The following is a 14,381-nucleotide window of genomic DNA, read 5'->3' as shown; positions in this document are numbered from 1 at the left end:
CTAATAATGAAATCAGGTCCTGTCTCACTCATTGTTCTTTATCGTTCCCCAATATACAATGCATCCTTCTTATCCGATCTGATTGAACTTTTGACCCACCTAAGCTCTTACTCTCAAAGAATTATCCTTCTTGGTGATTTCAACATCCATATTGACATCCCCACATCTAAACTGAGGAATGAATTCCTATCCTTACTGGACTGTTTTGACTTGACACAACATGTTGATTTTCCCACCCACTCTGGTGGTCATATACTGGACCTGATCTGCACTTCTGGATTATCTGTTGCCAACATTTACAGCACTGATTTGGGACTCTTTGACCATAAAGCAGTATTTTTCACTGTTTCACTGCCTTTCCCTCCTCTTACCTGTAAACGACAAATTTCTTACAGAAACCTTAAAAATATCTGTCCCTCTGTCCTTTCTGGATCCATTTCTGATCTTTTACTGTCTTCTCCTATTCCATCAACACTAGATAGTTTTGTTGTCCACTATAACTCAGCCCTTCATTCAGCATTAGATAAAACAGCTCCTTTAAAACATAAGGAGGTTTCCTTTAAACGCTCAGCTCCTTGGTATAACTCAGAATTGCGATCTATGAAAGCAGCTGGCCGACGCCTTGAGAGAATGTCACGTAAGACTGGCCTCACCGTGGACATCCAGGCTTTCTCTGACCACCAAAGAGCTTACAGAGAAGCACTAACTGCTGCCAAGAACACCCATTATGGCAGAATAATAGAAAGTGGCCACGATAACCCAAGGGTATTGTTCTCTGTAGTTAATAAACTACTCGAACCCGCATCTGGCCCAACTACCTCTTCTACTGAAGTCTGTGAGGAATTCCTCCACTTTTTCCGTAACAAAATTAAAGATCTAAATAATTCAACTAACATAAATACATCATCTGTTTATATCTCTCCCTGTTTTCCCACTCCATCCAGCTCCTTCTCTAAGTTCTCACCAGTCACATCTGCGTTTGTAAGATGAGGCTGACTACTTGTGTACTGGACCCCATCCCCACCACACTACTTCAGTCCTGCCTTCATGCCATAATCCCGACTGTCACGACAATAATAAACTCATCCCTTGACACTGTGACGATCTTAACAATTTCTGGTCTATTTCCCACTTACCTGTCCTGTCAAAAGTTTTTGAGCGTGTTGTGGCTTCCCAGCTCACCAACTACTTAACTTCTAATAATTTAATGGAACCCTTTCAGTCTGTTTCAGGGCGCGGCACAGCTGTGAAACTGCTCTGCTACGGGTAACCAATGATTTGCTTATGGCAGCAGACTCTGGACAAACCAGCATATTAATTCTGTTAGACCTCAGTGCAGCATTTGACACTCGGGTCAGACGTGACATCCTACTGTCCAGAATGGAGAACATGCTGGGTATCTCTGGCACTGCCCTCCAGTGGTTTAAGTCCTATCTGACTGATGGGCAAGAGTTTGTTAGTCTTGGTGACAGCAGATCCAGTTCAGCACCAGTCACACAAGGAGTCCCTCAGGGCTCTGTCCTCGATCCTTTTCTCTTCTGTATTTACATGCTTCCCCTTGGCCATATTATCCGTAGCTATGGACTGGGTTATCATTTTTCTGCAGATGATACTTAACTTTACTTCAATGTTAAAAGTGGAACTTCATCAGAGCTTTCTCAGCTCACAACCTGCCTCAGTGAAATTAAAACCTGGATGGAGCAGAACTCTTTAAAATTAAATTACAACAAAACTGAACTCCTGCAAATTGGGACTAAAATGCAACTTAATAAAATGAGCTCCTTCCCAGTCCATCTTAGTGGTGATCTCATCAGACCTGCCTCTACTGTAAAGAATCTTGGTGTCATTTTTTATTCCTCCCTTTCTTATTCCGCCCACATAAATCACATTAAGAAACTTTCTTACTTTCACCTCCGTCACATATCCCGTGTTTGCTCCTTCCTCTCCTTCTCTAATGCTGAGAAACTTGTCCATGCTTTTATCACATCCCGCATCGATTATTGTAATTCCCTACTGGCAGGTGCCCCTTCTAATCTTATATCACAGCTCCAGCTTATTCAAACTCAGCTGTAAGAGTCCTTACTCGAACCAGCAGCAGCGAGCACATCACACCATCCTGCTCCGCCTTCACTGGCTCCCTGTGTCTTACAGAATCGAATATAAAATCGTACTAATAACCTACAAAGCCTTAAATAACCTCGCGCCAAACTACATCAGTGACCTTCTCCATCACTATGTGCCTGTCCGCCCACTAAGGTCCTCTGATTCTGGTAACCTTGTTGTGCCCCTCACTAATCTACACTCCATGGATGACAGCAGGGCCTTCAGCTGTATAGCGCCCAGACTCTGAAATGACCTACCGAAATTAATCAGGTCAGCTGACTTCATGAATTCTTTTAAAACTCATCTGTTCAGTTTGTCTTTTAGCTCTACTTGACTTTATTACCCTTCTCTCAGTTTACTTCTCTGTCAAGATGCTCATGTAACCTGAGACCATCAATGATGTTGTCTGTTAGGCTTGTTCTCTGAATTCACTGTCTTACTCTTCTTTATTTGGTTATCTGGTTAGTACAATGCTATATACTGTATACCCTGCTGTTCTTTCTTAAACTCTGTGAAGTGCCTTGAGCATGGGAAAGGCGCTATATAAATAAAATGTATTACTATTTATTATTATTGTTACAGTAGTCTGATTACAGCTGCAGGCTGAGAACACTGTGGAAACGTCTTGCATATTCTTCCCCAGCCCTGATCAGGCCCACTCTGCCCTAACGTTATCACATGAAGAGCCCCTTGTGTGGTCAGTGCTGAGCAGCTCTTGGCTGGACACACCGGCTTTGTGTTTTCTCACGTTGCTTCCTTTCTTCTGCTTCTGTTTTAAGCACTCAAATAAACTGAATGTGCCGCCACTTTTAACTTCTATCACCTTTTTGCAGAGTTTGCATTTTACTTGAATTTGTTCAACGTCTTTCCTATTCCGATCCAAGCCAATTCCACACATCTGACTTAATATTACGGTGTTCATGTGGAACAAGCTCATTCATAGGAGAAATGCCACCCATCATCTTCTTTACATTAATATTTTATTAGAGGAACGAAACCACAAAGACAGTTCACTGAGCAGAAATCAAACGGGTTTATTTCTACCAATCAAAACACTCCACGAAACAGTAATGCAATCAGTAGCCAATCACAGTCCTTCTGTCGTTACGGCTACAGGAGGCGCCATCACTTTGGTCCTCACTCTTTCCTTTTATTTTAAGTGACATGTACTTTATCCTCCTGTTTCAAAGTCATGCCAGTCTGCTTTAGTGGCACAGCAGACAAACTCATCATCCCGCACACAACTGAGCTTGTGGCACTGTCACCTTTCAAACTGAAAGACGACACGCCAGTTCCCCTCAATGCCTCGTTTTCATCCCTAATCCTCGCCCCCTGGTCTCTTGGTGGCCTTATTGTATCAAGAGTGGGTTCGGGGGCTGATGGAGCTCCTCTGTGGCTCACACCAGCTGATTAAGCTAAGGTGTTGGCTCAGCTGTTTAACTGTACCATTTGTAGTAAGTGTACATATTTAATATGTCACTGTGCTCTATACAAATATAATTTTATAAATCTACTTTTCTTTCTCCTCACATGCACAGCTAACACAAAGCCAGATTTAGCACAGGGGCTCATCATTCAGAACTGCTAAGCAAGCATTAAAAGACAAGACAGTTCTAATGGGCAACGTGTACTATTTCTGTGTGTCAAAGTCAGCATGACACTGCATCCTCTGTGCCTTGTTTGGAATGGCGTGATCCACCAAAGTGGGGGCCTGCACATGGAGAAAAGGTATAAAGCCTTGGCACATTGCCTGGCACACCTTTGAAGCCGACGGACGAATAGGAGAGACCGTCATCCGATCCGGAAAATCCTTCCAATGCAGCGGTGAAAATGGCAGACTCTACACATCAGGCCCTCACTCCCGAACTGGGTTCTTGTCATGGCTTCCTTCGTCTGCTATGCCATGTAAGCCGTCATTAAACAAAGCAAAGTTATTTCTCCTGTGTGATTTCTCACCGCCATATCACTAATGGAGGGGTATCGCCTTTTAATATCATATCTATATAGTTTTGGGTTATGTAACACGCCGCAATTACAAAAGAACTCATTCCAACAAGGGAGCTAGCGCCCCCTGCTGGATACACCATTTCGTTAAATTTCGTTGATTAAAAGATTTCATCAAAAAATCCCCCAGCCCTAACATACACTGACTGAAGTTTCAGATTTTAATGTAAATCCTGAAATCAAAGCCCACCTCGTCAGATTTTTTTATCATGTAAACTAAGATCTCAATTTAAATGTAACTAAGTGTACGGTTCAGTTTTCCAAGACAACACCTTTTGCACCAAAATAATCAGATAGTTGGACTTTTTCATTTCCCTGCGTATTCCCTCCCTGGTATGCCTGGTGGTAGCTACTGGGTTCTTTTAGTAATGTTAATGATGGGCATGAACCTGGAGTGGCATTCAAAAACATCTCAAAACCTGTGTGGACCCGTCAGCTGCCTGAGGTGCAGAGTGGCACACAGGATTGTTACTGAAGTTATCGAAATGCTTGCCATACTGTTAGATAGATAGATAGATAGATACTTTATTAATCCCAATGGGAAATTCACATTTCACACTCTTGTTTTGTTTTTTCTTCAGCTGGCCGAGCCACTCTCATGAAACTGAAAGATGTTACAGTCCTAATGTGAGATGATGTGAGAGTTTGTGGAGACAACACGCAAGTAGACTTTCACAAAGACTGGCGCTGTCTCTGACCTTGTTTGATATCTACTAATGTGATGCTTACAGAAGGTTAGACTTCGCTCCCTCTAAGGGCCCATGGGTGTCCTGGCCACCATAACTGGTACAAGGGAGACATGCCATAGATAAATCTCCCTGCTGCCTGCCAATGGTATAGGGAACTTCAGGTGACCTTCCACAGCATCTGATGGTTTCATTAGTGTCCCAGGAGTCGTCATCTCCAGGTCCTTCATAGTGCCAGCGGTTATCACTTTGATCGATGATAATAACGTGCATCACAACTGTACACTTTGATGTCCGTCTTTCACATCACTTGCGCTGCAGAACTCCTTGAATTTAGAAACTCTGTTAGGTTTGTAGCGGTCCAGTGCCGCTAAGAGTCCCACTGTCGATAAGACGGTGATTTTTATTTTTTGGTGGACACTCCAGGAACGCACACAGCCTTGGCCCGACCTGCACACACTCACAAGCAGAGACACGAAACCAACAAATGAGAAAATAATATAAACTGCTCATAAAAATTAAAGAAACACTTTGAAAACGTATCAGATCTCAATGGGAAAATTTTTTTATGGTGGCTGGAGTTCCAATTCTGCTACCAACCCCCAGATTTTTCCATGCAAGTTGCAGAGGTAGATGCAGATTAACATCATACCCAGGATGGAGCAATTGCAGGTTAAGGGCTTTGCTCAGGGGCCCAATGGAGTAGAGTCACTTCTGGCGTTTACGGGATTTGAACCAGCAACCTTCTGATTACCAGTGCAGATCCCTACCTCAGAGCCACCACTCCGCCTAATAGGTGAGGATTAGTAACAAATTATAATTATCATGTTACTTATGTTTAAGTGCTAATGACTAACAACAGAGATGCAGTCTGTACAGTTAATCAGCAGCTCTAGTCAGGGTGTGCTAAACTGAAGTAGTGAGTCTTCAGCCAGGATTTAAAAGCTGAGACCGAAGGGGCATCTCTTATAGTAGCAGGCAGACCACTCCACCGTTTAGGGGGTCCTGTAACTAAAAGCTCGACCTCACATTGTTATTTTATTAATCCTTGGAATCATAAGCAGACCGGCACCTTGAGATCTTAATGTGCGCTCAGGTTTGTAAGTCATGATAAGTTCAGACAAGTAAGCCGGACCTCTGCCATTTAATGCTTTATATGTTAAAAGGAGGATTTTGAAATCTGCCCTAAACTTAAACGGGAGCCAGTGAAAGGATTTAAGAACTGGAGTTATGTGTTCGTACTTTCTTGTTCTTGTAATAATTCTTGCAGCAGCATTTTGGATTAACCTGAAGCAGTATAAAGAACAGTTTGAACATCCAGTGAACACCGCATTGCAGTAGTCAATCCTACTAGAGATAAAAGCAGGAATTCATTTCTCAGAAGTTCGATCAGATGACTTGCTGATGGTTCTGTGCATGATGGATGGATGGATGGCTGGTTGGTAAGGTAACTGGCTGAATTTTCCTGTTTCATATGGCTTGTACTATTCGTTGTGATAGCCATCATGTCATTACATGTGCCAGGTGGTCCCCAGACCGCCAAGAGTGCAATGCAGAGCGATGCATAGAACTCCTCAAATGCAATTGTCTGGATGTGTCAGGTGGGAGGTGGGAACACCTGCAGCATCGTGATTACATATGTATGAGGATCATTAGCATAGTCCATGTATTACTAGACGATTGTGATTTCTAAAGGTAAGTTGCACAGAAATACGCATCTATCTATCTATCTATCTATCTATCTATCTATCTATCTATCTATCTATCTATCTATCTATCTATCTATCTATCTATCTATCTATCTATCTATCTATCTATCTATCAATCATATGCCAGGTTTTATACACTTTTGATTTGTTTGTTTTTTGGTCATGCACATACCTGTATTTTCTCACTGGAATCCACCCACAGTTTTCTAAATGAGATTCCTTCCTCTAGTATTGCATTTCCTCTAAAGGTCTGAGGCCTTTCATTTCCTCAAATATGCAAAAACAAAAGGTGATGAGGAGGAAGGGGCAAAGACTTTTTCACAACGCTGAGTGAATAAAAGGAGCGTTAGAGGTCGTCTGTGTCAGTTGGGTTTACTTAACTGGAGTAAGCGGGCCTGAACTAAATGGCCGCCCCGGTCAGGTTTCTTTGTCCGCTTCACGCTGTTTCATATTATTATTGTTCTCCTCTTCATATCCTCCTGCAGATACCCTGGACAGTCCCAGTTTTTCCCTTCAACCAACACCATATGATGAAAGTACGAAGTGGACGTCAGGACCAGAGAGTTTGACACCAGAATCTCTGCAGTTTAGTGCTCTGCCTGCTGTGAAGCGAAGACGGAGAGTTGCAATGAATGGTCAACAACAGAAACACAATACAAACTCAGAGGGTGCGAATGTCGGCAAAGGGCAAAGGAAAAGTACGAAAAGAAAACCTAAAGGGAAAGGCAAAGGCAGTCAGTCTACCCGTAAGGCTCAAAAGCCCTATATGTGTTCAGAGTGTGGAAAATGCTTTTTAAAAAAGGACCGGCTGGAGGCCCATTGCACACGATTTCATACTGGAGAGAAGCCATATTGTTGTTCTGAATGTGGGAAACAGTTCACTTGCAAGAGCCAATTTCAAACACATTCTCGAACTCACACCGGAGAGAAGCCGTATGGCTGTACTGAATGTGGGAAGCGTTTCAATATCAAGGGCCATCTTCACAGGCACTCTCGCGTTCACACCGGGGAGAAGCCGTATTGCTGTGGTGTGTGTGGGAAACGATTCTCCGACAGGCGCACTCTGGAAAGTCATTCTACAGCTCACACGGGAGAGAAGCCGTATGCCTGTACTGAATGTGGAAAACGATTCTCTTACAGATGCAGTCTTCAGAAACACTCTTTGATTCATAGTGGAGAGAAACCATATTGCTGTTTTGAATGTGGGAAAAGCTTCTCTGTCAAGGGCCAACTGCAGACACACTCTCGAGTTCACACTGGAGAGAAGCCATTTTGCTGTACTGAATGTGGCAAGCGATTCGCGGAGAAGCGCAGTCTTATCGATCACTCTACAACTCACACTGGAGAGAAGCCGTACTGTTGTCCTGAATGTGGCAAAAGATTCTCTCATAGAGGCAGTCTTCAAAGTCACTCGACAGCTCACACCACAGAGACGCCGTATTGCTGTGCAGAATGTGGTAAAAAGTTCAAAAAAACGAGCATCCTGAAGAGCCACGCGAGAATCCATACTTCAGAAAATCCCTACGGCTGTTCTGAATGTGGGAAAAAATTCTCACAAACGAGTGACCTGCGGAGACACTCTGCAATTCACCTTGGCGAGAAGTCGCACAGCTGTTCAGAATGTGGCAAAAAGTTCTTTTTCAAGAGCAGTCTTCAGACCCACTTAAAAGTTCACACCGGAGAGGACCTCTATTTCTGCTCTGAATGTGGGAAACAATTTACACTTAAGAGCCAGCTGGACATCCACACCAGGGTTCATACTCGTGGGAAACTGTATGGTTGTTCTGACTGCGGTAAAAGGTTCTCACGACAGGGCGAGCTGCGGCGACACTCTTCAGTTCACACCGGAGAGAACCGCTTTGGCTGCACTGAATGTGGCAAACATTTCTATCGGCAAAGCAGTCTTCAGAAGCATTCCCTACTTCACACCGGAGAGAAGCCATATTGCTGTTCTGAATGTAACAAACGATACTCGCGAATGAACCAGCTGGAGGCCCACAAGAGAATGCATGCCAGAGAGAAGTCCTCAGACTCCTAAGACTTCAGAGCCATGCGATAAAATAACAAAAACGCCAGCAAATGTCATTGGAACAAAATCACCAGATTGGTGCCAGTGGGATCCACAGGTTCACTCGGAAGAATTGTGCAGATAACCGGCCAGAGGACTCGGTAATACTGAGGACAACGCTGGTCCTGCGAGGAGCCCACACAGCAATTTGAAGCGAACAGAAAGACAAGAAGATGCCACAATTAACAAGTGAGGTTCACGCCTGTGGTGAGCTGAAACACGAGGACCAAAAAATGAAGACCAAAAGAGGCGCCGGAAAGCAGGCGACGTTACGGCTCTGCATTCGTATTTTATTTTTCTGTTTATTTTTCTAATTTTTGTTGATATGAAGATCGGCCGTGTGTTCATTTTACATTTTCTGATTGTTTTTGAATGATTTGATTTTTTTTTCTCATGTTTTGTTTATTTTTCACAGCACAGCTCTGGGCTGGCAGCGTGATGGCACTTGTGGTGGGGTCTGACGTCACTTACTTGGTATAAATGTGACCGCCATTGGCTCACGCGGTGTCCGCTCGGCTCGGCTCCCGTGCTCGACATGCTGCCAGTCGTTTACCAGTTTTGTTTGAGACATTTGGTGTTCCTACTCGCTCAACTGCGGACCCTTCATTTGAGGATTCTCTTGCTTTGGTCCTTCTATGTCATCTCCTGCTCGCTGGTTTTCTTTTCTGACACTCGCAGTAATCCCTGCGCCCATACAGTCGTGTGAAAAAGTAAGTACACCCCATGAAACATTGTTTTGTTTTGTAGCCCATGTGGACGTATCGAGATTTGATCTTCAGTGTCCGACTCCAGTCCTGGGGGGCCGCGGTGGCTGCAGGTTTTCCTTCCTGCTACTTTCTTCATCAGTGACCACTTTCAGCTCTTAATTGACGTCATTTTGTCCCTTTATTTAAATTTTTTTTTGTTTGTTTTATAAGACTCCGTCCTCTGATTTGTTTCGTTTTCCCTCAACTGGTAGCTCAACAAAAATGAGATGTGAAGTTAGTGAGCCAACAGGCCCCCAGCAACGTCCGAGCCTCAAACTCCAACCAGTTTCTTCATCAGACGCCGACTCTCATTCCTTAAACTCGTTCTTTAATTCTCTGGCTTGTTGCTGCTCTCCTTCCGCCACAGCAGACATTTCCAGAGCTGACGTTCTTGTTTTTCACATGAATGCCCTCAATATGTTTTGTGGACCCAAGAAGAGGAGCATCGCTGAGACCGTCGCCCTCTTTATTTTCAGATGTTTTAGCCGCTCGTTTTGAACCTCATAATTGATGGTTGGCCGAGGTCTTCAGGACCCCGACTGTGTCTGGCTTGTCTGACGGCCCCTCCACAATCTGCCTGTGGCTCTCAAGGAGCTGATGGCCAGCGGGTGCTGTTGGTTTTCATTTATGTCGAGTAGTTTCTACTGTTGTTGATGCATTTAAACAAATCCGTATCCTCAGCTGTGGCCATTCTGGATCTAGTGGGTGGCCTCCTGTGTTCTTGCCTTTTGCCATGAGAGTCGTCACTTGGTCAGGAGTGGCGTATTTCTGAGGTGGCTCTGTGAAGAGGGTTACTTGTGTTTACTCCATTCACTGACACCCATTGCACAACCAGCCCAGACGTGACGCAGTGAAGCTTGGTGGAGATATTCCTGAGCTGAGAAGTGACATCAGGTAGCCGATATAAAGTGACGAAAAGTCAAAGTTCAGTGCACATCCACAGCAGTGGCCCCCTAGCCGTACTCGTCGTGTTTGTGACGCTCAGCAGCACGAGTTACACACGCGAGTCGTCGTTGGGCTGCACTTCCATACTTGTTGAGGGTCTCGTCCTTTGCCAGTTTCTCCACGATGTTGCGTGTGCACGACTCCGCCTTGCTGTAGATATACGGTATGTACCGTACGTTCCCCCCATCAAGTCTTCTTCTGTAAATCCCGATGTCTGCGTTCGCACGTTTTGAGCCTTTATGTGAGTATCCAGGCTTTCTAAATGAGCCCCCTGCTCTTTGCCTGGGTGTTCATCGGCCCTGAAGTCCTCCTGGCACACCTTCCACGTTGGTCTTATTTAAGCAGACCGTTTCTAACGATAAACTCGTGCACTTTGGAGTTAACGGTTAAATGGTGACCTACCTGAAGGTCTTGGAATGACATTCTGGGGGTCTTGGAGATGTCATCCAGGTTCTTGTATTCTTCTGCTCTTGGGCTCATCTTGCTGTGATGGCCTCTGGCAGTTGCTTGAAATCTTCTGCACTTGTAGACGACCATCCGGACAGTCAAATGGTTGAGTTTGGAGTTCGTTTAAAATCCCATTCCAGACTCGGCCAGCTAGAAGCCCCTTTGTGAAGGCTCCCCTCTCGTGATGTTTCAATCATCTGAGGTTGTGATACATGGAGGGGTGGACTTACTGTTATACATGTAGAAGTATATTTTTAAATATTATTACATGAGGCAGGATGTGTGCACCGTTTAAATGAAGATCAAATCGTTGCATGTGCTGGAAAAGAAAAAAAAAACATTTCAGGGGGTCTACTTGCTTTTTCAACGTAGGAAGAAGGAAAAATCGACCATCAAAAGGCCAACTGAAAGGTCCCCGTCACGGGCGGAGGTCCTGCTTGCGAGTAAATCCTTTCCTTACCTACAGATTCTCTTTTGTTTGTCCTCCTTGTCGGTTCGCTTGGACCTCCCGGGCCGTTATCTTCAATACTGAAGGCCCGATGGCCTCACACGTCGTGACTTCTGGCCGCCATGCGTTAGAAACGGCGAAGAGGACGTCAGCCCCTCCAAACTACACGGCGGGATGGGAGCCGCGCTTCACAGCAACAACGTGGCGACGGCGGGACGTCACCATTGTGAAAACGGGGCTTACAAAGCCAGTTTGTGCAGGTCAGAGCAGAACTGAAGTCGACTCGTCACGTGTTTAAAAAATATTAAATGATAATTTTAGCAGAATCCCGAAGACAGAACAGCTTCAGACCCACCAAGGACTTTACACAGGAGAGGAGCTCAACGTGGCCCAAAAAAGACAAATAGCTCAGAAGTCACGACGTCCGCGTGCAGCGCGTCTCAAGGGGTCACACGGGAGAGTCTGGAGAGAGGAGTAGAAGATAAGGAAGTGCCAGTCAGGGGGGGTTAAGAAACAGCGGGATGAGGGCCAACTGAGGGGAGCAAACGTGGAATGAAACCTGAGAAAGTGTGAGGAACATCACAAGAGACCTTGTGGACTACACAAGGGGGCATTACAAGTGCCACGACAAGCCCTCGCATCGAAGAGCAGGAGAAGAAGACGTCACAACGAACACGTGAGGGTTATGGAGGAGGAAGTAGAAGGGACGTTCAGAGAAGACTCCACAACCCTGCAATGGGCATCTCTGTGTCACCGGAATGAAAACCCACCTGATGTAGCAGCTGAACATCTACAGCCGCCATTGGTCACCAGACTAGGGTGCTGTGGGGTGGCAACATGCGGGCCCTTTGCCTTTGATTCAGAAGGTGATGCCCTGCTGCTGCTGCCGGTAGATTATTTTTCTAAATGGAGTTTTTCTGAGTTGACTACACCTCACTGTCGCTGGGGGACGTATTTCTGAGGGGTTCAAAGTCCACTGGCGTTGTCCTGTTGGCACTTCTAACGAGGGTCCTGGAGGGGCGCCCACCTTCTCCAAGACAGTTTCAGACTTCCAGTACATCTTATCTGTCACCAACTAAGATCCTGCCATTGTCCAACCCACTATATCGTCACTACAGGGTCACGGGGGGGTCTGCTGGTGCCAATCCCATCTAACACAGGGCACAAGGCAGGACGCCAGCCCACCACAGCCAACTAAGATCGGCAGACAGTTAATGAGCGAGTGAAGTGACAAAAGAGCCGTACAGCACAGGAGGGGACCCTGTAACCGTTGTCACGTGGAGTCTCTTTGTACCTCTCGGTGTTTTCTAATAAATGGTAACGTCTCTCATAGAGTTCATTATTAATTGACGCCTTAAGGGGGCTTTGGGACATTCACAGGTAGGACATTTGTGATAAACAAAGTGGTGGAGAGAACGGTTCTGTCAGCGGTGGCCGATGTCCCCTCGGTCGTCAGTCACGTGTTAACCGCTGAATTTCTCTGAGGACGTTGAATGGACTGTGCGTTGGTGTCGTGGGCCTGGCATTGTGATTTGGGGGCTTTGTAGATTGGCATTTTTCCACTTCATGATTACATTTCAGTGGTGGTCTGTGTTTGTGGCTCATTGGGAAGCTGAGGTTTCCAGATGTGCGCTCAGATCATTTAGATTTCTAGTTGCCTTTCTCAGGATCTGCAGGCGTACGGTTGTCTCAGTGACACTGAGCTCCAGTGACTGAAGGCCCCTCATTACACACCAAAAGTAATAACAGGACAACCGAGACAGCAGTTTGGTGACTTGAGACTGAGGACGACCAGAGCCCTTGGAGAGGAGGAGGCAATGAGCCTGCCAGTATATCTCGACTCTGAGGAACGAGGGCCACCGTCAGGGACCACCTCAGCTCACGAGGTCACTCTGTGGTGGCACTGGTCACTCCTCACCTGCAAGCTGCTGACGTTTGGGTTATAAAGACATGAGGATAGCTTCAGGTCACAGAGCACAGCAGCAGAAGGTCCTCAGCCCTCCAACAGACGGTGACAGGGACACGTGGATGGCCCACTCACCATAGTGGAGCAGTTTAAACAGCAGCTGAGTTTCACAGATGATGATTTATTTTTTTGGTGGGGACCCCAAGAACTCCGCCAGCCTCTGCCCGACTCACACACTCGCTCATGGAGTCAAAAAGCAAACAGAATTAAAACAAACGGCCGAGCGTATTAAATAATAATAAAGGAAATCCAACCAAAACAATCCCAGTCCTGCTCCCATTCCAGTGAATACACAAACTCCAAACATGATGACATCTGTGACCGATGGAGTGAAATAATGGAGTCTGAATGGTTCAGAGATCAGCCCTACTGGTATGTCCTGATGATGAAGAGTGCTGGGATCGGGAGCGCTCCTCCTCCTCCTCACAGTCCGATTCAGTCGTCACGCAGCAGGCAGACAGTCCATACACATGAACAGGAGATCATCCAGGACAAGAACAAGAAGGAGCGGGGAGACCAAACAGAGGGGGGACTTCAGCCACAACACGGACCCCCCCTCTGCACTGTCAACACTCGCGATGGCCTTCATGTCCCTAGCAGCCTCTGCGCCCTTAGCAGGCATCCAATCCGATCGCCTGCAGGGACTGCTACAATAATAATAATAATACACTATTTATATAGCGCCTTTCCAATGCTGAAGCTGTGAGTCCAGCTGGGTGAGCCTAAGGCTCTGGTCAATGGTGGATGGTGTAGAAGTGTTAGATGCTTATGGACAGGTGGCTGTGGCCGTGTTTAAGGAGCACCTCACACACACACACCGTGCAGGATGTTTTCCACAGCAGTGACACTTTCTGAAGTCTTGGGGACAAACTGAACAGGTGACACAGAGGACACCACAGTGTTGATCAGAACTCGAGGTCCAACTCCATCAGGTCCTGCAGCTTTTCCTGTCTTTAGCTTCCTCAGTTGCCTCCTCACTTGGTCTTCAGTTATGGACACTGATGGTCAGAGGTGGACCCGTCCCTGGCCACTTTGCTGATTGAGACGATGGCCGTGGGTGAAAACGTCTGTCAAAGATGGTTCAGGGTGTTTGCTTAGTCCACATCCAGCCCAGTCCACTCCTGACATCCATCATGTTTTTCCAGCTGAGGTGGTTTCCTATTTCAGCTTCTTCTATTTAATCCCCCCAATCACCAGTAACCCCACCAGCCCCAGTCACAGCAGGACCAGTAGAGTGAGTCCGCTCCTCCTCAGTGGCA

General features: G+C 45.9%; 1 protein-coding gene across 2 annotated transcripts in view; it reads left to right on the top strand.

Annotated features, from left to right (window-relative positions):
• Positions 1-12,473, top strand: part of LOC114669399 (gastrula zinc finger protein XlCGF26.1-like) — a 43,789-nt gene extending 31,316 nt beyond the window's left edge. For both annotated transcript variants that reach the window (XM_028825614.2, XM_028825613.2), the window contains exon 3: positions 6,988-12,473. In XM_028825614.2, the coding sequence (XP_028681447.1) occupies positions 6,988-8,540 (1,553 nt within the window). In that variant the 3' untranslated portion in view covers positions 8,541-12,473. The remainder of the gene's footprint in view (positions 1-6,987) is intronic.
• The last annotated feature ends 1,908 nt before the right edge of the window (positions 12,474-14,381 follow it).

Source organism: Erpetoichthys calabaricus, chromosome 2 (genome assembly GCF_900747795.2).
Source record: "Erpetoichthys calabaricus chromosome 2, fErpCal1.3, whole genome shotgun sequence".
Taxonomy (NCBI): Eukaryota; Metazoa; Chordata; class Cladistia; order Polypteriformes; family Polypteridae; genus Erpetoichthys; species Erpetoichthys calabaricus.
Note: the sequence above shows the minus strand (reverse complement) of the source record. Positions and strands in the feature narration are given on the sequence as shown.